Source organism: Homalodisca vitripennis, chromosome 8 (genome assembly GCF_021130785.1).
Source record: "Homalodisca vitripennis isolate AUS2020 chromosome 8, UT_GWSS_2.1, whole genome shotgun sequence".
In the NCBI taxonomy this organism is placed as follows: Eukaryota; Metazoa; Arthropoda; class Insecta; order Hemiptera; family Cicadellidae; genus Homalodisca; species Homalodisca vitripennis.
The window spans coordinates 112,752,142-112,777,306 of NC_060214.1; the positions used below are offsets into that span (position 1 = coordinate 112,752,142).

At 37.0% G+C, this 25,165-nt stretch overlaps 2 protein-coding genes across 6 annotated transcripts in view; both read left to right on the top strand.

Moving 5' to 3' along the window:
* The window catches only part of LOC124367914, a 114,833-nt gene extending 94,574 nt beyond the window's left edge, over positions 1 to 20,259 (top strand). For both annotated transcript variants that reach the window (XM_046825117.1, XM_046825118.1), the window contains 3 exons: positions 14,615 to 14,832; positions 17,433 to 17,548; positions 18,635 to 20,259. In XM_046825117.1, coding sequence (XP_046681073.1) covers positions 14,615 to 14,832; positions 17,433 to 17,548; positions 18,635 to 20,259 — 1,959 coding nt within the window. The remainder of the gene's footprint in view (positions 1 to 14,614; positions 14,833 to 17,432; positions 17,549 to 18,634) is intronic.
* A 31-nt stretch (positions 20,260 to 20,290) lies between these two features.
* Positions 20,291 to 25,165, top strand: part of LOC124367913 (serine/arginine repetitive matrix protein 2-like) — a 163,910-nt gene continuing 159,035 nt past the window's right edge. For all 4 annotated transcript variants that reach the window (XM_046825112.1, XM_046825113.1, XM_046825114.1 and 1 more), the window contains exon 1: positions 20,291 to 24,520. In XM_046825112.1, coding sequence (XP_046681068.1) covers positions 20,291 to 24,520 — 4,230 coding nt within the window. The remainder of the gene's footprint in view (positions 24,521 to 25,165) is intronic.

Consider the following 25,165-nt stretch of genomic DNA (forward strand, 5'->3'; position numbering starts at 1 on the left):
TTTGTCATATGGTGGGAGTTTGAAGGTATGCGTTTCTTTTTTCTGACAATGTAGGCTTGACTTTACACCATGTAGCCTTTAACACTAGTTTTACAGCTACTAACTCGGAAGGATAATGAAGGACTGTGATTGTAAAGTGCAATAGGCGGTTGATCTGTAGTCTTACCACAAACCCAAATCAATTAAATTTTAAGTGCCATTAATCATGAGACAATAATAATTTTATTACGGTCCTACAGTTTTTAAACTTTTTCAAGCCACGGTGATTCCGGTCTCGTTTATATTACAAGACTCCAGGAGTATTCTGAAATCTAATGTTTTATTACACATTGTATCCCTTTACTAAACAAGGTTGCTCTGTTATCTTAACACGAAAAGAGTTAGTGCTAACACAACAAATACTTTTCCTTGAATCAAAGCATCCAGAGTGTCCTTCCTCCAAATTGTTGGGACATTAGGTTGTTAGTGAACCCTAACCAACTTTCGTTCAAAAGCGAATAAATTGTTACAATCCAAAACCTTTGGATCTCCCGACGAGTCTATATTACAGAGTCAACTGGGATCAGTGAAAGCTTCGCATCCCAATTTGATGGGTTTTTTTAATCTATATGAGTTTTGAAGTTTGATCGCAGTTCTATCTAACAGAAGATTTGCAGTGGATGCAGGTCTAAAAGTACCACTGTAATTCAACACCGGTAGGTCTATTACCCCTCGGGTTTCTATTGTCTTCAGCTATCATCTTTTCCTAACTCGAAAAGATCCAGCATTGTCAAAAAAATATAGTCAATTACAATGGTTTACTGTTTATAAGAATTGAGCAGAATAGTGATTCTATTCTGCTCAATTCTTATAAACTTCGTGTTTTTTGTAATTGTTCTAACTTTGGCCTTTAAGTACTATTTTCGTTAAAGAATCTGTGGAAACTTTAAAGAGACTCCATAACAAATTCTTATAATGTTACTCTAGTCAACGTCAAAGAATCTTTTCAGCCACCGACAAGAATCTAAACAAAACGTGATCAAATGCTCTGATACACTCAAGTATTTACCCGTTTCAATTTACCCTGTTCCCATTCGAGGGATTGGTGGCCGGATTATACGACTTCACCGCAGATCTAGTGGTTACTTATTCCAAAACGCGATACAGCCGTCTCAAGCCCTAGTGAGCTGATCACCCTGAGCAGCTGAGCCGTGAGACCAAACCGCAGAGCACTGAGACGATCAGACTCCATGCCAAATAATCGTGCACGACAAAAAACTATTGTTTTGTAAATTGATTACTCTTAATGGGTTGTGTTTACCGACTATCACTCCGATTTACAAAAATCTTTTTTAATTTATATACTTCTGACAGTTCTACGCTTAATGTGTTTATAGTTTTGTTATGAAAAAGGTTTTCGCTTCTTTTTGTTGTTCGAGAAATGGTTGTTCAAACACCGGGAAATGGCCGACCAAACATGGGAAGATTTACCATCCTAATGTGGAAAGATTGACCATCCAAATATGGGAAGAATTAATCTTAACCTTATAAATTATAATTATTTTTGGATTAACCATTCTATTATGTTTTTATGTCAAGATAGCATCTATTAGACAACTTATCAAAATTTCAGTTAATCTGATCTGGAATGTCTCGGGCAAGCCCTTTACTGGCAATGCCAAATATATGTTTAGTTTTAATATCAAATCCACATTACAATTATTTTTACAAATATTTTCACCACGTATATTTTAGTTATACATCAAATACAGATGATATTTATTTTGAGAAATACCATTTGAAACTAAGAACCGATTTATCGTCCAAACACGGGAAGAATTCGTGTAACCAATGTAGCCGATGATTTCGACACTGAAAATTGTAATTTAAGAAGAAATTATGATTTAAAGAATGACCATTAAATGAATCATTCTTCCCGTATTTGTACGATCGCTTATAAAAATGAAAAAACAACGAAAAACGTTAAAACGAACACGTATATCCTAAAACTATCTAAATAAACCGTGAAAACTTGGAATTTGGAATCGGAGTGCCAGTAGTTAAATGTAATATTTACCGACGACGTTCATGTGTCAATGTTATGGCTTTGAAATAGAGCCAAATTCAATGCCTGATTACAGCGATTCTTAATGTGAATAACACCCAAAGAACGTAGCGAGGAAAAACTTTGGTGGGGGAAGTGCAGAAAACTTATTTTTTTCCCCCTAGTGGACAGAGAATAAGTTCCCATTTTGTTCTTTAAAAGGTTCTTGACCCGTTTCTTTGTTGAGAATGATCATTCAGCAGTACATGTCAGTAATACTGAATTATTTAAGTAATAATAATGGTTTACTAAAAAATAATTGAAAGTTTTAAAATTTTGGGGGGTCTGGACCCCTTGGACCTCCTCGCTGGCTAAGCCCTTGCAAAGTTGGGAGTCAACAACACCGGACATCCTCTACCTAGGTGTCTCTTACTAAAAAATTAATTGAACATTTTTGGGGGGGTCCGGACCCCTTGGACCCCCTCGCTGGCTACGTCCCTGCAAAGTTAAGAGTCAGAATATCAACAACACCGGACCTCCTCTACCTTGGTGTCTTTTACTAAAAAAAGTAATTGGAAATTTGGGGGGTCCGGGCCCCTGAACCCCCTCGCTGGCTACGTCCCTGCACAGTCTGAAATCAGAGTATTACTAACATCGGACCTCCTCTACCGATGTGTCAGGTTGAAGTATGTTGACAGCGTCACAATCCAGCTGCTCAGGTGTCAGATTTTGATAATAATTAGAGTCTAAAGCGTGTCAGAATCGGTGTTCCTGTGTCATACGACACCGAGTTGGTCTGCTCACTTAGATGACACAAAGGCCTTGTAAATGTGTCCACGTCACGTCTGTATAATGAACTGGTAGAATTTGGCATTGGAAGTGGATTCAACAAAGAACGTATCTACATCGTCGTTTTGTCGACTCGGCCTTCGATGATGCTTCATCTGACCTTGATCGACATATCAGATTGTGTTTATTTTTTTTTATGTTTCCCAAACAGTTTTGAGTAATCGACTATTTTTTCAGTTTGTATTGTTGAAACTACAACAATCTATTCAAGAAAAGGTTATTTAATGAAAGAAAAGGTGTCAAAGTTAACTTTGTTGTCTACGGTTGACTATGTGTTTCTGAAGAATTATACTGCCGAAGTCTTAGTTCAGAAAAAATATGGAAACACATAGCTGATTAAACCTGGTTATTGCGAGAAAAAGATCTAACTGTTCTTTTTTTGACCTTGATCAGTTTCTTCGGCTAAAATAAAACGTCATGGAAAAGCTCAAAAATTTAAATTTGTATTTATTCTATGTGGTATTATAGCGTCGTTCTTTGCTCTATTAAAATCTTAGAATCTCCATGAATAAAAAAAGAATGTATTGTCTCACTCCAACACAATACAAAGATGAGAGTCTCAATATATCACACATCGTATATCCTACATTAGGTACTTTAACGATGACTGCACTAAATGTCTCAAATCGCCTATTTATAGATGATTAACATAAATATTTCTTTAAAATTTAATAATACAACATAAAATAAAACTAAATTATTATCACTATATTTCACATACTTTTTACAATTAGATGAGAACATTCAAGGCCTCAAAGGCTGATTTGAGGTTGTTGACTGGATTTTGTAACTTTTCTATTACATTTCTGTATATGAATTCATAAATGCAACACTGTACAAAACAATAGCACAGAAGAAAAAATTATTCTGTTCCGAATGTTAAGTTCAAGTCCATTTCACTTTTTGAAATTTGTCACTGTCATACAGTAGACTCCTGGAATCCGGAGTCCACATCCGTCTAGGAGATCCAAAAAGACAACAAGAAAGCTCAAAAACGAAATCTTTTCATCGTTTCGACATCAGATACAGAAACAACTGTAGTCTAGATTTTCTCATCAGGTTCACAAGCGAATGCACTGCGATGTTCTTTCAGACACAATATGAAAGCATAGCTGAGTAATCGAGTTTGGGTAGACTTTAATAAGCGGCCTACACTCGTTATTCGGTTGTTTTTATCGAATGGTTCGATATTTTAACCGAAATAATAATTCGATATTACAAATTATTTAATTTAGCTTACGATTTCGACTTATTAGTTATAGTAATTTTAATGTAAACAATAAACAGCAAGAATTAACATTTTGAGACTGACCATCGCAATGAATATTAGGAAAATACATGAGCTATTTCTCACAAGTTACGAGTCTTATGTAAGTGGGTTCGCTCCTGGTAACCCATGGGGAGAATTCTTTCCTCCATTTTGCAAAAACGGTTACTCATTGATATCAAGCCGGATAAGCTATAAATATTGTAAGATTTCTTTCATATCTAAGCCTAGGTCATAGCTGGTTTTGTTGTTTTGTAATGTTAGTGTTAAATTTATCGTTTTAAAATTGTAATGTACGAGATTTCTCTTGTTACGGTAATTTTTTAATTATTTTTTTAAGGAGAGGCCGATGCCCTTTAAAGCCTTATTCTGTCCGTCCTCATGGGCCACTGGCCTGTGCGAGGATCTTATCAAACAGAACAAGAGGGAGAGTCGATGCAGTATAAGGTCGAAGGTACTGATAAAAAGTGCAACGGCCACAGACAGGATTCGGACCTGCGCTATCTCAGCTATCAGACCCAAAGTCCAACGTCTTAGACACTCGGCCATCGGCATCCCCAATTTATTAAAACTTTTATTGTGTACGATTTTTACATATCGAAGTTGGATAATATATCGAATTGTGCAATAAAAATAACTGAATAACGAGTGTAGGTCGCTTATTAAAGTCTCCGCCCGAGTTTTCTACACAAAACATGTGTGTGGTGGGAAGGGTTGATTTAATGCGAACGTTGAGTTCACCTCTATTTCGCCTTCCGCTCAGTGAAATGTGCACCATTTCCGCTTACTTTTATGTACTTTAATGTATTCACGTATCAATTCAGGACAGCCCAAGCCCACTGCCAGTAGCCACTGATGGGGGTGGAGTGGGAGGTACAGACCTACAATACTACCGGAGAACGTAAACATTACCAGAGTCTTTTGAATAACACTTCTCGCCAAACTTGCAACCAAGAAGGGGCAAAATGACTTAGGAAAGATCCTGAAAATTTTCAGACACGCCACTGGTGGGAGGTTTAGAATTCTGTTCTGTCCGGACCCCCCCCCCCCCGAGGAAGACCTAGTTACGGTCCTGTTCTGCCCGGACACCCCTACCCCCAGAAGAAGACCTAGATACGGCCCTATTATGCCCGGACACCCCCCTACCCCCGAGGAAGACCTAGTTACGGCACTATATGCCCGGACCCCCCTACCCCCGAAAAAGACCTAGTTACGGCCCTGTTCTGCCCGGACCCCCTCCTCCCCTGAGGAAGACCTAGTTACGGCCCTGTGTAGTAGGCCGAACATGTTAACAGGAAGCGAGCCGTAGGCCGTAGCTCCTTCCCAGAACAAAACTTACGATCTTTTGTGAGCCATTTGTACTTTCTTCATCTGGCGCAAGAAAGTTCCTCGCAGACCAAGTGTAGGCTGCGATAGTTTTGGTGGTCTGCCAGATAGTACCGGAAGTTTGGAAATGGTTTAACTTCAAATTCGGCCCACTCACATAGCGGAGTGTCTTTCTCTTACAGTCCTAAATAGGTTTTGTCTTATTTACAAGCCTACACGATTATATATTTACTGTCTAACAAAGCCGATCTCTGTGCTTAGAAAAGCTGGCGTAATTTATGTAAAATAGAATCATACGGGAATATTTCATGTGCATTTCAACTTTTGTTGGCTACAGTATAATAAGAGGCCACAATAAAATCATAGTAGGCCTATATCCTTAAAAACAGTAAAAAGTAACAAAATGTTAAACTGTTTTGTTTGTTATATTTTATAAAAACACAACATAAATAGTTTTTATATAACGTAATTCGTGTCAACTTTTTTTTCTCTAGTTTAGATATTCATATATATGATTCTATTGTGGTGATGGCCTCTTATTTCACTGCAGCCCTTTTGTTGGGCTGTGGGACAAAAACATTTGACCTAAATTACTTTTGTTTTTGTTTTGAAGTTAAGAGAACATAACCCGAAAGAGTCCAGCGTAAGAAATTTTTATATTCTAATTTTCACGGATACCATTCATGGCATAAAGACGCTTAGGAACTGGACGATTTTATAATTTCTCTTTTCATTCGCTGGAAATTTGTTTTGATGTATATAAAATATTACATTTCCATATTATGCAGTGCCTATAGTTATATGTGTGTCAGTTTCCTAATTAAAGGATCATGCTTATGTCTTGTAAACATAATACGAATGTATGTATAGCCTAATAAAAAATAGAAGATAGGGTCTAAGTGGCCTCCATCCGTTTTGGAGGCAGAAAACAACAACCGATCGTCATAATCATATGCAATTTTCACAGTCAAATAAAGTCTATTATTTCTAATAATGCAGTTTATTTCTTTAGGTTCTAAGTAAGAAAGCCGTTCTAAAAATAGTGTTCTGCAGATAATGCCAAAGTACCATTTAAACTTAGGCATAGATTTCGTCATATGTTGAAATGTACAATAATATTTTAGTTATTACTCTATGGTAATATCCAAATTAATATCAAAAATAGGAAACTAAATCCCTTTTTAAAACACTTCATTTTACAGACACGTCTTTCGGTTTTATACTCGTAAATTAAGCGTCACTTTAAATTGAACTTTCGTTTTGATGTATATATTTTGATTTTTGTTTGTTTATTTGTTGTAAAGGTTATTCAAAAGACAATGCCAAATCAAGTGTCTGTAAAATAAAATGTTGTAAATGTTTCTATTTATCTATGTTCGATACTAATTATAAATATAACCCTACATTGTAGATTTAATATTATAAATAAATTAGTGTTTTGATTGAATAAATTTTATAGATTCCTTGGTACTTTGGGATTATACCGACCACACCAGTATGAAGAACACAAAAATATAAATTTATAGAAACAAACATGATATAACGAAAAAACAACTCTTTAATTTCAAAATTACAAACTTACAAGCATTTCCAGGCATTGTGATCGGTATTGTTGTCGCTGTCATCTTATCTTTCTCAAGAATCCCGATTACGACAGGCCACGCGGCATCACATGATTTGCACGGTACATAATTGCCTTTTCATTACAATTCAATTTATATTTCTGATCAGATCCTCTAGAATTTGATATTTTACTGATAGGTACTATCTCGAGGGATGTTTTTCTTTCTTTGACATCAGCGCGAAGGCATGGCACTCGCATTTTGGGTGGCGAAGTGTGATCAAGAATAAAAACAAGTTTTGAGTGTTTTTTCAATAAAGAGTTTAGTTTTAGTTTGATCATGTTTGTTTTTATTGAATTTTTGTGTTTGGAGAAATGTAGAGGTAAAACACGGAAGTACAACAAAGCGACGCACCAGCTGAACGGGCGGCGAGACTCAGCAATCACGTTATCTACTAGACCGCTCGACTTTGACCTCTGTCTGAGGATGGGGAGGGGTTTGCGATAAGACGATTCCTGTTTTATATTGACGAAATATTGTTCTACGCTAATCTAGTAATCAATAGAAGCAAAATTTCAAATAACGATTCATGTCTGGGTGTGGTCGGTATAATCAAAAAGTACCGATTCCTTTTATGACGTATTACAATGTTGCAAGCGATTGTTAGTTTTACGTATGTCAGCAATTCATTAAAAGAAACCATTAAGTTTATTTTAAAATCATTAATCGTGTAAAATAGACTACATTATCTCCTATGAGTTCCATGTACACTCCACTCTAAAAAGGCTCTAAATCCAGGATCTTTAAACTTAAAACCACATTTTACCAGTGTCCTTATAGGAAATATATTTTTGAATAACTAAACACTCTTCAGAAATTCCACTGCGGACAGATTTCCATAGAAACTCCCACGACGGCAGAAAATGTCCCCAAGAAGCCTACGACGAATGTGAAGGCATCGACTTCCCCATAGCTAGCCCAGGTGAAGAAGAGGATTGTAGCCGTAGAGAAGAAGGCCCTCCGTGTCCAACAACCAGGAGACTGTCCGAAATAGTGCAGAAGCATTAACACCGTGAGTACGACGTAAAAGCTGAGGGGCGCAATGTACAGGAGAGCATTCGCAAGGTCAGAGGGAGTCCAGTGGTCCATGGGGAGAAGCCACGCCCAGACCATCAGAAGGATGGATGTCCAGGTCAAGTGGAAGGCTGTCTTATTGATGGCCATGATGAGGAAGAATAGAAACGCCCAGAATTCTCAAATCTTCAGATGATTTGCTTTCCAAAAGCAAGAAGTATACACAAGATTTGTATCTTCCTCGTGAGAGAAATCCCAAAATCTTCAATAGATATTTTCAAAAACACGCATCCACTATAAAAAATTACGTAATGTTGCGTTAACCCTAGAACTGGCGGTCATTTCATCCTGTAGTGTCGGGCTGTTTTGGAGCTTCGCGCAAGGTTTTTTTTAAAAAAATTATTAAAAATATAAAATGAAAGTAATATAAATAAGAGTATATATTTTTGTGTTCAGAATTAAACGTAGAATTGCACTATATTGTAAAATTAACCATAAAAAATTTTCTAATACACACTTTTTTTAATCAAATATAAAATTTACGAAAAATATTTCTTAAATTTGGGGGGGACCATACCTAGCAAATGAAGTTATAGTGAGAAATATTTATAAGTGAGATAGCCATTCTGTGTCAAATTTTATCTAGTTTCAGAAAAACATAAACATTATACACATTTATGAAAGCATCATAAAGCTATAGAACAAAAAGCAGCGATGCGTATAAATTCTGAAAATCGGGTACGTACACGTAAGACTTTGGTAAAACAAGTTTTGCTAATACATTTATCTATGAATACATGTTATATTGCATATTTTATTACTTAGAATAAAATAGAATATACAGTACTAATGAAATAATTACCATAAATTATTTTTTGAAAAGTAAAAAAAAGTTAAATTTTGCCATTATTCAAAAATTTTGCAAAACATTTTTATTCAGCAAAATATAAAATAGTTTTCTAAAGCTTGTACTATATCAAAATTTATAAATTTATGGTTTATAAGTAATAGGAAATATTATGTAGTTAGAAAACTATAAATATAACTAAATATATTGAAAAAATATAGAATAACCCAAACAGTTATTATATATAACCAAAGAAATTACAGGAAATATATATTTTATTGTGAAAACTATCTATTTACCAAAAATAAATAGTTACTTCAGAGCTAAAAGAGTGCTATAAATAACGTTTAGTAAGTGAAAACAATAACAAACTATGTGAAATGAATTTTAGCCAAGTCATTTTGCCATAGCCTACACAAAGCCGGTAATTTCTCAAACATATTTCAGTAAATAGAAATTGATTTATTCTAAAATATATATGTTTACACTACTACGACATCAAACAACACACTACACATTAAATACGACACTAAAACACGCGTAAAACTATTAAAACTTACAAATATCCACTGCTCGGCACGAAAGTGATACAGAACGGCAGCGGCAATATGGCGGTCACAACAAACGGCGTCGCGTTTTCTTTTACGTTCAAAATAACAAGCTTGCTATGTCATAACCATAATACAAAGAGGAATAAAACTAATCTGTTCCCTAGCATTTTTCTTCCCGAATCCAATGGTGCATGAATTATATCTATACGTTACAGGAGTATATTGTAAAAAGTAATTATACGAGGGAATGTTTGACCGACAAAATTTTGACGGTTAACACTAAAGAAGCGGTATTGACCGACAAAATTATGTCGATTAACAGTTCTAGGGTTAATCTACAACAATAAGAACAGTGTGGTGGTTTTTCAAGGAACTGTAGCACTTTCGTTGCTTTTGTTTTGGCATCTGGTTAATTACAAGGCTACAATATGAATTGTTGAGTGCATAGAGGAACTCTTGATTAGAAAGATTAGTAATGCCCAGAATCCGCAAATCTTCAGATGATTCACTTTCCCAAAAGCAAGAAGTATACACAGGATTCGTATTTTTCTTCGTGAGAGAAAATACACTAATTCTTTCAAAAACACGCAATCAACTACTGTATAGAAAGTACGTAATGTTTAAGCGTTCATTCACAACAATAAGAGCAACGTGGCTTTAGCAGAACTGTTTTTGTTTTGACATCTGTTTAATTCCAAGATTATAACCACAATAAAATTATGGTTGCCTGTAAAGTCGGTTTTACGGGCGAAGATTTTACGTGACAACGTCTTTTTCTCGGTAGAATATTTATTGATATGAATATTATTAAATTGCACAATAGGAACAAGGAATTGAATGAAAATAAGAATTGCACAAATTTTAACTATAGAAATATATTTTGTTTACTAAAACATTGTACATAATTTGAAATTAATTAAAATTTGTTATTGTAAATGGTAAAGTTGAATAAAACATTTACTAAAATTGGAATTTGAAATTCTTGCTAAACACAGTTAAATTCTAACTCCGCGCGTGGTGATTGGTCGGTTTAGTTCGTTTGTTTGGTCGCACTGTTATGACAGGTTAGAGGTTATAATTTGTTATTTTAAATGTTTGACTAGCAATACGCGCTGTTTCTTCTCAATCGACTGAATTACGATTGATTGCAGAGTGATTTAAACTAATAATTTACTTAACACTATCAACATTTGTCAATAGTATGACATAACCTATAAACTCAGTTTCTCAACTTTTGTGTCAATCTAACAATTAATCAATCAATCATAGTTTACGATAATGAAATATCAGTGTACAATTATTTACCTTTATTGTTGTAGTTGTTGTAAATGACGAATCTAAGCACTCCACATTTTCACGAATAAACATAGTTATCTGCTTTATCCCGTGCGGCGGACCCACAGTTATCTGCTTTATCCCGTGAGGATCCCGTGCGGCGGACCCACTGGACGGGCATCGTAACGTTACCGGGCGTTACACTTTTTCATGAGTGACTCCGAGCCGCAACCTAATTTAAGACGTTGTCACGTCAATATGAATGCATAGAGGAAAATTGTGTCGGGTTTGTATCGCATACGGTTAAACTAGGATATTTTCTCCAGGGAATAGAATGGACCTTAATGCATTTAAATCTTATAATAATTGCCTCATTTATGAATTAAATATAAATTGTTGAGATTTTATTTTTGTTGCAGTTTACTCAATATAACATGTGTTTAGTAGTTTTCTGTAATATATTTATAAGTTTCCTGCGTAAACCGCTAGAAAGCGCTTATCCACAACGCTTCAATTTGCAACAGATTTTATCATTGGTACAACACGGACTGACACAAAATAACACAACTAAAATATGTATTTTATTTTCAATCTTATTCAAATTCAAATATACAATAATAAACCTTTTTAAAACTTTTTTATATATTTTTTATTTTGTACAATGCACATTTCAAAGTCTAAGAATCAGGTACTTTTAGGTTAAGGTAAATTATGAAAATAAATAATTTAAACCAAATTGTCATATGTTTTAACTACCTTGGTGGCTAAACTTTTGTATTTAATTGTATATGTGATCAATGTATATCGTTTAAAAGTCTATCGAATAATAAATGTTAGAATCGTTGTTAGAAAATCTTTGTCATTTAATAATACATTAGTATTAATTTTGGCAATTTTCTAAATTTCAAAATGTTCTAAAGTTGATAATACGTGACTTTCTTCATGTGTGTAAAATTTCAAGATTGCTTTCGATGTTTGTGTCTGTATGGCCGGTGTTATTTAAAACAACGTTCGACGTTTAAATTCAACGTTTAAAACGCCAAAAGGTAAAGTTATGATAATTTTACGAACGACAACTTCCTCTCAAATTTGTAAAAATGGATTTTAATTTATTTTTTAAACTTCAATTTCTGACTCATATTGTTTTACCTGTGCGGGGCCATATTAACTTGGATTTTTTATTATTTGTAATCCAGATATTTCGTTTTAAATTCAGAACAAATCATAAATTTAATTACAAATTCGTTACATCATATTTTGGAGCTCTTACTCTAAATTAACGAATTAAGTACATACAGAAATTAAATAAAACCATAAATTTACGTAAATTCTTTTTTACTTCCCTCGGCCTTATATAATTGTGGGTGGGGCGGTATACAGTTTAGTAGCACCTCCCCCTCCTTCTCCCCAAGGCACTGCATACGCTACTGTCGTTATAAGGTAATCTTCGCCGACCTTGTTTGGACCAGAGCGAGCGCCGCACCGTGCTGGGAGGACCGTATATGGCGGGAGTGAGTCTGGACCATCGAGGCCAAGGTACTCGGTCTTGTCAGAGGTCGAAGGTCAACAGGGGGGGGAGGAATCATTCAATCATCCGGATCCGGAGGCGACGTAAAGTCAATTAGAAGCAAATGTAACTGATCCCTGAAGAGTGCGCCTGTTGCTTGTCAAAGTTTGCACTTCAGACTTCAACAGAGATTCTGGTTTGTGTTGTGAACCACTGTCTATGAGTTGCACATGAAATGTCCAATTTGCTGATTCATTTGTATCAATATAACTATGGACTCTCCTCCAAATAATATTTAGTTCTAGTTATGAACATGAAATCGGCTGGAAGGTCAAATTCCGTTATATGCCCCCAACGCTTAAACTTTTTTCAATGAACTTAGAACGTTATAAAACGATGTAGTTGAGTAACAGAACTAAAATTCCATCAATTAACAAGCATTTCCAGGTATTGCGGTCGGTATTGTTGTCGCTGGTATCTTATCTTTCTCGAGAATCCCGATTACGGCAGGCCGCGCGGCATCACATGATTATCTAAGTTTTTTGCAAGGTACATAATTGCCTTTCCACTACAATTCAATTTATATTTCTGATCAGCCCCTATAGAATTTGATATTTTACTGATAGGTACTATCTCGAGGGATGTTTTTCTTTCGTTGACATCAGCGCGGGAAGGTACTGCCGAAGCCCGCGCTGATGGCCGGAGGCACTCGCATTTTGGGTGGCGGAGTGTCATCAAGAATAAAAACAACTTTTGTGTGTTTTTTTTTCAATAAAGCGTTTAGGTTTTGTTTGGTAGTGTTTGTTTTTGTTGATTTTTTGTGTTTGGAGAAATATAGGGGTGTGGTCGATATAATACAATTGTAATTCATTATAATCATCCGTAAATGAAAAATTTGCGTTGGGGGCATAATGTTAGTTCTGTTACTCAACTACATCGTTTTATAACGTTCTAAGTTCATTGAAAAAGGTTTAAGCGTTGGGGGCATATAACGGAATCTGACCGGCTGGAATTCTAATTGCTTTATAAATGAGAAGATTTGAAACACAAAATTATCTTCGTTGTTCTTTACCATCCGATCTGTAAGATTTAAAGGAAATCATACAACTAACCTGGGTTTCATTTATAGTAACTATTGTAAAAACAGAGTAAAAAGTTGATGAATTACTGTGTTAGAAATTTTGAAGATTGAAGATGTGGACTATTAGAACAATCTAACAATTTGAACAGTTGCAAAATATCTCAGATTATTATTAATTTTAATTTAATTTTATTTCATTTCCAACGGTATATACCATTTTACAATGTGAGGAAAAAAGAAAGAAAAAAACGTACAAGTTTGCTACCATTAATTTTAAAGTTCATGCATTCTTCACATTAGAAACTCCATAATTTTATACATATTATAGAATGAAAATTATAACTATAATGTATTCCTGTGTAATGTACAGGCCAAAAAGGTAAAACAAACAAAAATATCTAATGTAAGTATCACAGTTTTGAAGCTGAATTTATATAAAAAAAAAAAAAAAAAAAAAAAAAAAAAACACTAAAGTAGAAGCCACAGTTTGAGCAACAATTGATGTCACTACTCGCTTCTATATCGCGCCAAGATCGTCTCCGCAACAGCCAACCTGAAGGGGGGCTTCATGTAAAAAAAGTGTCTACGTCTAGAGATATTCGCACCCGATTCTCAGCATCCTGGGTATTAGCGCGGGAAGAGCGTATGCAATCATATCAATATGCTTCTCAATCAGTCAAAATAAGTGATCACAATCGGAATCAAACGTTTTATATTAATGAAGGGTACCATACTGTGCCAGAATATTTATTTGCATTGCTTTTTGTTAAGTTAGTGATATGCCGTTAAAATATTTTTAATGGTATAGGATTAAAAATAATATTTTGGAATGTTTTTTAAACTAGTAATTGGTTATAAAAATCAGATTGTGAGGACAAGATGTGGTTCAATTACCTCTACCAAAGGTCTTCTCGAGCTTTTATCATTTTTTCTAAGGAGAAGCCTCTTTTAAGCCTTATTCTGTTCGGCCTCATGGGCCACTTGGCTGCTCGAGGATCTCATCAAACAGAATAAGGGGGGAGTCGATACAGTACAAGGTCGATGGTACTGATAAAATGTGGTACAGTCACGGACAGGATTTGAACCTGTGCTATCTCTAACTCACTCAAAGTCCAACGTCTTAGACCGCTCGGGCATCGGCACCCCCATGAATTACATTTTCTGCAGTCTACAGATACAGACAACAGATGCTTGAATACCTTGCAAAATTCACACGTTCCCGTCACATTGACCATGTTCTGTTCGGTTTCAGTGGCAGCAGACCGACGACTTCGGGAGGAAGAAGGAGATCCGGCAGCGTATGTACAAGCTGCGGGAGCAACGGCTCAGAGACTTCTACACTGACAGTGACACATCAGTGACTATGGCCAGCCGCAAGCACGCGGCTCCCACACACGCAGACAGTATCTCAGACCAAGGCTTCATGTCCCTCAAGTCCAAGGAGATCAGGGACTCGGAGTCCCCCACGAGGTAACAGCCTTAAGGCCTTAGCTGGTGGTGTATATCCCAAGGGAGTGGTGTAAGAGCATGAACAGTTTCGGTTTTTATAATGTACTAGCCTAAACCCGCGGCTCCGCTCGCGTGGCAGTAGAGAGGGCTACATCAATCAAGCATCGAAAAGAAATACTAATTTTATTATACGTTTTTCCAATTAATTTATTGCTCTACTAATACATCGTAGCATATCATAAAATCTATTATAAAAGTTTTTTGTTTATTTTAATGCGTTTTGGTAAACAACGTTATTAGTTGTATTATTTGGAGCATAAATATAAAGGTTCTTCGGGTTTCCGACTCTTGAGCAAGCGACGTATAATTGACCGTGCGAGAAACATAAAAATAACAACAATTTTTTGTCGCATTATATATGTTTACAAAGAACAGCTGATTAAAAATTTGAAAAGACTCTTTCACTTAATAACATATGTTTGCTGCAATGCATTTCTTACGGGTATTTCTGTAACCAGTGGGGCGGAATCCTGAATCGGGAAAGGGATAAAAAGTATCCTATAACCTTCTACAGATCAAGACGAACAAATTAAAAAAAAAATTAGGCGAATCCGTCCAGCCGTTTGTGAGTGATGCTGTTACACACGAACAGTTTCATTTTTATATATATAGATAGTTTGCCTGTGATGCTGCTCAGATTTCGAATTGGTTGTGGCATATACTCCGGTTCAGTTAAAGTGTAGTGCTTCACGTTGGTTACAAGATGAGTCGTGGGCCGGTTACTATACTGTGGGTAGGTCGAATGTACTAGGGTCGGTGTCGTGGTTCATGATCTAAATTATTGTCATTCAATGTAGGTGGGAATAAATGTTTTGGTTCACTTTAAATAATCTCAGGGTCTGAGTAGGCTAAATCCTTGTGTAGATAAAGAACTGACTGTGTTGAATTTTGAAGATAAAGGTGATTGATTCATTGTATGTTTACAAGTGTTCACAGTACTTTCTGGATTGTCACTGATTTAATAAAAATTTAAATTGTATAAGAATGGCATTTTAATGTACGTCTTTGTCTTTACACTGATTTTTTCAATTCATCTCAGACTTTTTTTTAAAGGTTTTAAATTTTGCGAGTCTATTAATGTTTCCTGGTTATAACTTATATTAACACTTACCAATTATCTCGGCAGATGGAATAGATATTAAGGACAAGAAACTCACTTTGTCATTTACATTTATTTGCACACAATTTATAACATGATTTCACTCATTTTGCTTTGTTTTCTTATGTAAATTTAAACGCTATATCCCATCGCCCATTAGTAAATTTTTACTTTTAACGAACGATTTGTACACGTCACTGTAAGGAGCATCTCTCCTATGTGTGCTTCGCATGAGATTCCTCACCAGAAGAAGGAATGCCAGATTGCGGCGTAGTATCTAGGACAATGCCCCCTCCACTCTCGTTCAAATCAGCGTCTTCACGCTTTAATTTAATCTAATTCATTGTTAATAAATACGGAACTCCATTAGGTCCACTATAATTTATCAATCTGTGTCTTTTCTATTCACCGTAATTATTTATCTATCAATTTTCTTTTAAAATTTTCACAACATGTGCTTTCTGAGGCCATTGCCCCTTCAACACTCAATTTTTCTCAACCCCCCAAATCAGCTTGTTTGCCTAAATATTTTTAGTACTTTTAAGAAACATGAATTTTACTTGTATTTGACCCATTTTAGTTATTTGAACTTGTTCCCACGTAAAGTTTATTTATTTTTCTACTATTAATTAAACAAAGCACAACTTCGATAACACAATATGTTTTTCCACTTCAACTGTTTGCCAATTCCCCGCGAACATTTGAATATCGTAATTTGATCTGTCACAAGCACGGAAAAGGTACTATCCTGTCTTATTCAGACTATTATACAATTATTGGATAAGAAAGTTCAAAATAACTGATGGACAGAAAAGAGTCCAGCGATGAGGAAGTTACGATTGAGATTGATCAGGGATCCAACAGGCCAACTAGAATTATCAAAGAATAATTCATTTACTCAATAGAGTAATTCTATATCCCTTCAAAGGCATTCTCGAGCTCACACGATACACTCGTATCCCTATAATAATATTTATCTAATTATTATATCAACTCCTGCAAGAATTCTCGTGGAGGTCTTCTGGGAGAATTAAGAAAAGGCTAAGAGCAACAATGTCACTTTTGACTGCACCCTCTGGTTTTCATCAAACCTGGGTCATTGGATCCTAGATCAGGAAGCATAACCTTTTCCTCATAATAACTAGCTGAAGCAACCAATCATCTTTCTTCTAAGTTTGTTAAATCTATGAAAAGGAATTTATTTGTTAAAGCTTCGGGCCAGTAATCTAAGTCTCTTTTGTCATTTATTCAAGCTATTTTTAAAACAACTCTGGCTTTTTCTTTTCTTGGCGTTTCCAGTATGATTTATACCTACTTTATACCTCTAACCTTTTGACTGAGGTGAAAAGATTTAAAATTTACCAGAATTTGACACGTTGAGACATTTGAAACTTTGTCTTTAGCCTTAATGTTACGATGTGTGCCATGAACAGAGTGTCTAATTCTATCATTCACTTGCCAGGGACATCCATCGTCGTCAAGGGGATAACAACTACTGGAACACGGTGCAACAGTCGAGCTACAGCACCCAGGGAGGCGAAGGTGATCGTCGGGAAGTCTACGAAAGGTCATCCACAGGTGGGTATTTGACAGATCCGCATTTTTACCAACTTGGGAGATTATAAACCCATTACAATGGAACATCGAAGGACTAACAGAACATAACGAGCGTCTTACCAACCAATCCAACAACTCTACTGCATAATAAAATGTCATGTTAAACCATTGTACGGTTCAGTTTCGGAAAAAAATTTCCGGATTTACAACTATATTAACAATTACAACTATGTAGAATGTAGAATCTTGGACTACTATAATTACAACTATATTAAATTTATATATTTGACACCTTTAATTTAGTAAATTTCCTAAAATTATTGAGTACTGGCAAGAAGTATACTAATGGAAGAAAGCATAAAATTGGTCAATAAAATTCATTCAGCTAGTTACATAAGTTTGGCTTCAACACCGACATTTTTCAAACACAAAATACGTGTAATATGTAATATTCAAAAATATTGAATAGGAGCTCGAACTGGAATCCCTCCTGCCCGCATAAAGTATGAGATGATGAGTTTCCCTCTAAAGCCAAAAAATTGGATAAGCCACTGTTTGGAAAAGAAAGTTCATTTGAAAGCCTCTGTGATTTTGGTTTTAGACCTGGCCTTTTTCTTCCATTAGTTATTATCTTTAGCTATAAGCAGTTCTGTCCACCCTCTTCCAGAAATTCCAGGCTGTAAGAAAATGTATCACTTAATTTATAGGTAAACATTCTTTGGTGAGTTTCTACACAAAATTTGAACACCATACTGTGGAATGGATATAGTTTATAAAGTACAAAATCTTCTTTATCCACAATTTTTCTCTAAAGATTCATAACTGTGTCTTAATATAAAATTTATGATTACTATTTTGTAGCACTATTCGAAAAAAACATATACATTAGAAGTCTTTTAAAGTATAATTGAAATTATGAGTCTTAGTGTAAATATAATTTGTATTTACTCACAATTATATTTCAAATCGTACTAATGCTGTAACACAGAAAAATGTAAAGCAAATTCTCCTAGGTATTGATAAAAAATATTCCTTTGAGATTTTAAGATACTGTGCATGCAACTTGATGTAACAACATTTAACATAGCATTGTTTTCATGTTGACAGGTACAGGATATAGTGAGGATGGTGCGACTCAGATCAAACTGGAGGCAGACGAGAGAGGCTTCACGTCCTCCCAGACGACAGAAGTAGAAGGAGGCCAGTGTAACACAAATCGGGAGCAGCATGATGCTCAGATCGCTACTGCGTCACACACCAAGACCGACGGTGGAGAGGCTTACTCGTATTCCACCTCTAAAGAACACCAGGAAAGCAAGTCTTCAGTGACAGAATCCAAGGAAGGATCATCAACCTTCAAATCCTCACGGTGGGAGACTTCGAGCTCCACAAGCTCGTCCAGTAGACAGGTGGTATCCTCTTCCAACTTTGGCAGGATTACTTCGGATGTCGACATGAGAGCCATCACGTCCGGTGACGACGTGGACTTCACCAACACTAGTTTCCAGGACAACGCGAACACTTCGACTATCCGTAGAGTGAAGAATGTATCGGACTCCAAATACAAGACAGACGCTAACGAGGTAAGGTACACCACTGATAACAGAGAGGACTCCACTTCCTTCATCGATAAAGAGATTAGGAACAATCTGAGAAACGTCCAAGACAACAGTTTTGACGTAAGGGAAGACTACTTCGGTGACCACGACTCTAGAAGAGACAGTACTTCAACGTACACTTCGGAAGTTATTTCCAATGTGGATGATTATGTTACCAATGATGTATCACGGAGAGTTAATCAAGAGGTGAAGATAGAAGATCGAAGTAACGTTGTTGACCAGAAAATAATGTCAGAGATCAACAAGTTGGACTCTTTCTTGTCCACACAGAACACGGGAACCAACACTCCGGCTAGTCCTCGCAGTGTGATGGGGGATGTCAACTGGACCGTTGTCTCCAACAACGACGGAGAATTCGTCTACAGAGACGATAAGACACCCTCAAGCCCCGGAAGTAGGGCTGCGCCCATCAAATATCCTGACAACTTGGACCTCCCCAAGGAGTGCACTGAAGGGCAGTATGTTACAACCTACAATGAGCACTACACCAAGAAAATAAGTGTTGATGTAAGCCCAACGCACGATAAGTTTGCTAGGTCCCTAAGACAGACCCCTCCTGGAACACCAAGGTCTCTTTCTCGACAATCTCTCGATAGAAGCAGCCCTGAAAGAAAGGCCAAAAATTCACCACGGTCCAGCCCAGATAAAGAGAGGAGGACTAGTGTTGGCAGCAATTCCGTAGATAAGTCGAGTAATGTTCGTCGTAAGACGTCTGAAGTGGCCAGACAAACTGGAACTTCAAAAGAGTCTACTATAAAGAACAAAAGGAAGTTTTCAACAACTCAAACAAAAGCTGCGGCAAAGGCAAGAGCATCGACGCCTGGAACATCTCCTACTACCAGTCCTACAAGAAAGCAGAAAGAAAGATCAGACTCGCCTTCATCTGCCAGCGATTCGGATGCGTCTCAGGTTACTTATGAAAAGAAAACATCTACCACATACAAAAGGGCTGATGTAGTCAGGCGAAATCTAATGGATTCTTTTGACAAGGATACTACACCAACAGACACAGAAAACACGGAAACTTCATATCGACCATCTAGTCCTGAAAAATCTCCAACAAGAAAAACATCGACTCCAACTGGAATACTCAGAAAAGGACTCAAGGACTGATTCAAAGTCAACTATTACAACCTCTGTGAATATGACAGAAACTAAAATGCCAGCTGGAATTGCTCCCCATATTCGAGACAAGTCTCCAGAGTACAGTTCAGAGGGCTCAGTTGGTAAAGAAATCAAACATAGCAATCGAAAAAGTAGTCCTGATTCTAGTCCTGAAAGAGCTGCGTTCACCCCAATAAAGCAATTTCGCACCAGTCCAGAAGTTACTTCTGATACTATCCAAATCACGAATACTGCTGAAACGGATATGACTTCAGTGAACCACCATACAGAAAAGTTTATCACAGAGGAAGTTTTGAATACGCGTAAAAACACGGCAACCATTAACGTAGATATAACAGAATCTAAGAAAATTGCAGTATCTGACAATAAGGATGTGCACCGAAAAAGACCAAGTTCACCTAAGAAAGAATCACCGGATAGAAAGTCACCATCGCAGAAAGAGACTCATCGACGTCCTACTTCACCACAAAAAGCTAGAACACCTTCACCAGGAAAACGAACTAGAGAAGAACCAACTACGGTAAGAAAAGAATCATTTTCAAAAACACCCTCTTCTCAGAGAACTAAATCTCCAATAAAAGATGAAAATTCCCGGCCTCAGTCGCCAACGAAAACCGCCAGAAAATCTTCTTTTCCTCAGAGATCACAGTCTCCTCAGAAAGAACAAGTTAGACCAGTTTCTCCAACAAAAACAGAAACATTCTCAAGGAAGCCCTCTTTGCCTGCTAGATCACCATCACCAAAACGAGAAAAGTCTCGATCGCCGTCTCCCAAAAAAGAGTCTCTATCATCAACTAAAACTGTAACAGTTACTAGACGATCGTCCCTCAAACAGGATACTTCATACAATGCTTCGTCACCTAGAAGATCTAGCATTCAACGTTCACCATCTCCAGCAAAGGATGCTTTGAAGTCCAGATCACCCTCTCCTAAGAAACAGTCACCCGAGCGAAGATCCCCATCTCCTGATAAAAGCAAGTCGCCATCTCCTCAAAGAAGTCCTAATAAGAGAACCCGTGAACAATTGTCATCTCCAAGTGTATCTCCGTGCTCGAGTCCAGAGAGATCTTCTGCGACAAAACAAGATAAACCCAAACCAATACGAAAAACAAGTGGTCCCAAGTCTCCAGAGAGGGAACCCACTCGAACATCCAGAAGATCCAGCATCCCTAGAGCAGACCAATCTGCTGTTAGAAAAGTTGTGGAAACGAAGATCGAGATACGTTCAAAGCCAACCACCAGAATACCTGCATCCACAAACAAAACTAAACCAGGACAAAATCCAGTATTTAGGAGTACTAGAACTGATTCACAGAATAGCCTAGATAAACAGACGACTACACGAACGTATTCGAGTACCACAACTGTGAGGAGGATTGGAGAAAAGCCTAAAGAGCCCATTAAGAAAACTGTTGCTCCCAAAAAAACTGTTACAACTACAGCAGTTATTTCTTTACAGAAGCCAACAGTTACGTCACAAGTGAGACATACCGCTTCAAGCACAGTGTCCAAAGCAACAACTTACAAACGCACACCATCGAAAGAAATTACACCAACGAAAACAAGTACACCAACTGGCAAGAAAACTATGATAACAACGACAACGAAACGAGTAGCAAGCCGAACGAATACTCCAAAATCCAAACCCGTGCCTAATCAGGAAGAAACAGACAGGTCTTCTGCCTTATCAAGTCCAGAGCCAATCATTTCAGATAAGGTAAAATCTGAAGCGTTTATTCAACAATTGATAAAAGATGAAATCACTGTTCATGGGTTTAAAGACGAAACAATTAATTTAGAGTTTACAGATAATGATATAGAAAACGAACCTCGCCCTGAACTCTTTCCTGAAACGGAGGATGATGAAGATGTGGTAAATCAAAATCATGATATTCCTGACGAAAACGAGCATCATATAACTGAGAAAACAATAAATGTTGATTCCAAGCGTAAAGTTGCCCAACAGTTTATGGTAACGATAAAGAAGCCAACCACTCAACTAACGCCAACAAAAACACCTTCAAAACCTGTCACAACCAGATCATCCTCGGGCCCAATTAAGGGATCTCCTCAAACTTCCTCCAAGACAGTCTCTCTGAAGACTACAACTAACAAAAGGCAAACTAACAGTACAGTTCAAAAAGCAGAAAGCTTAAATTTGATCAGAACAACAAATGACAAGAATGTAGTCCAAAAGAGACAAACATCTAAATCTGAAATATCTACCACTAAACCATTGCAGCCAACAAAGGTAACTAACAACAAACAAGTGACAGAGACAGGAATAGCCAGCAGAAACGTCACCACCGCTAAGTCAGCCACAATTAAGCGTGTAGTTCCAGTGAAGAAGAAACCAATCGACTCCGCGCCGTCTTCAACATCTGAGGACGAGGAGGACAATGTCCCATCTGTTGTCACCCCTAATCAACAGGAACAACAGTATATTGAGGAACTCGAAGAAATGCGTCGCAATGAAGAATTAGAGTACGCCTCTAAACTAACTGCCACAACGAACCAAGAGAACCAACTTCTCTCTGTCATTGTTCAACATCCAAAATCGTCTCGGGAATCCAGTCCTGATTATTCAAATCGGTCTCAGCCTTTTTGCACAGTGAGTGACGATGGAGGATCTGCACCTAGGTACGCAGATCTTATCAGTGAGCCAGAAGATGTTGAAGTCTTTGATCCAAAACACACCCCAAAAATTGAAAACTATTCACAGAAACAGCCTAAATTCGAACAAGTAACTGATCTTGATGAAGAATCAGAAGTGGAAGAGGTCAAGTTGAATGTAAGTGTGGCCGACAGGGTGACTCATTTTATCGAAACTAGCAAAGCTCATACGGTGACTCAAATGCGAGAAGAACCTGAACCTCAAGCTCCAGCTGATAGCCCCAAGAATGTACTGAAAGCCAAAGCTATGTTTGAAACAATAGCTAGAAATCAAACCTCGGTTCCAGCTCCCAACAACAAGCCAGTTGATATTTTAAGCAGACCTTCTATTTTTGAAGCTAGAAGGGGCCAAACAGCTCCCAAACCTGTATATTCTGATACATTCCCAAGAGTAAAATCTCCAGAGCATGTTCAGAGACGGGGGTCAATTCATATGGATTACCAACAACAAGAACAAGTAGAGACAATTCAGTATGAAGAAAATCTAGTAGATGTGGATGAGGTGATACCACGCAGGACTAAGTCCCCCAGTCCTGTAAGAGAAGCTCCAGTAGCTAGTAAACCAGAGAAAAAAGAATCAGCACCTGTTGAAAAAACTCCTTCAGCGAAGAGAGAACCTGTGGCTTCAGTAAAGGTCCCTGAACAAACCCCTAAAACAGATCCAACATCAAGATCTGTTAGGAAGGAACCGACTCCGACCTTCGATAGGAAAAGACCTGAAAGTGTGTCGAAGCCAAAACCATTTGAAAAAACTATTTCAGCCTCAGCAGAGGTTTCCTCCAAAAGAGCGTTTTTCGAGCGAAAGGTTCAAGCACAAACTTCACCCAGTAAAGAAACCAAGCCCTACAGCCCGAATAAAGACAGAAAACCTTTAACAGAGAGCATTCAAAATAAAGAAAACATAAGGGGACCATCACCGCCCAGGAAAACCTCACAGACAACATCTTTTATTGAAAACGAAAGGAAATCCTCAAGGGTTTCTCCAGAAAGGAAGGTTTCATCACCAAGCCCTACAAAAGATAGAAAGCCCTCTCTGAAATCAGAATCGCCAGAGAGAAAGACTTCGGTATCTAAAACAGTAAAAGAACGCCGAACTTCGTTCACCAAGGAAGATACTACAACTCATCATACCGCTACAATTCAAAAGAAAGATTCTTTCACAAAAACTACTGAGAGAAAGACATCTCCTTCCAGAGAGTCTCCTGAGAGAAGAGCTCCAATAACAGAGAAGTGTTTCCCTGACCACATTTCAAAATCTCCCTTCAAAGACACGCCTGAGCAGAAGGTTCCAACATCTCCGGTGAGAGATAGGAGACCTTCGACCCCTGCATTGTCTCCCGAGCGCAGTCCTCAGCGGAAACCATCCAGAACCTCCCCGGATCGATCGGCCAAATCGCCGGAGAGAGTATCCCCCAAGGAGGTAGAACCTGTGGAGTTGAACAAGGCAGGGAAGTTCGGAGTGACTCTTCGCCGCACATCGTCCACGAACTCTGCAGGAACTCCACGGAGACCGAGTATCCCCGGGGAGACGCAGGAAATCGAGGATGTCACAGATTTATCACTGCTAGAAATAATGGTGAGTTGCGTATAGATTTGCAAAAATCAATAAACTTTTATAATATACTGAATGTAACTTATGAAAATATTTTTGTAGATTCAAAGAGCACATCTTTTAATAGAGGTATATATTTTCATGTGAGTATTTTTGTGGATCACTCAGGTAAACTAAGAAGTTTACAAATTTCAATTTTTTTACACTGCTTCGAACTGCACTGAAGTCCTATTGTGACCTCTGTTGAAGTAAAATTTTCAAAGTCCTATGCTAAAGAACCAAACTTTTTTAATGATATCTTAAGAAGAATCATTACCATTATTCGCACTTCATTTCACAGTTCACGAAAAACTGTATTTTCCAAATATTTCACGAAAAATACAATTCCATGTGTTACAGAAGGCACGTGTGGAAGACTATCCAGTCATCTTTTGGCAGAGGGTGGACTTAAATTTAAATAAATAACGTGTTTCACAATGTTTTGATATTATAAATAAATAAATAATTTAATAAATCAAACGAAAATAATTAATAGTAGAGTGATTAACAAATCTGACTACTTAGGCAGATTTAAAATATATATAAGCAGTAACACCTGATAAAATACAAGAATAAATCAAACCGTAACAAATATATTAAGTTATTTAACAAACAATTTCAACAACTATA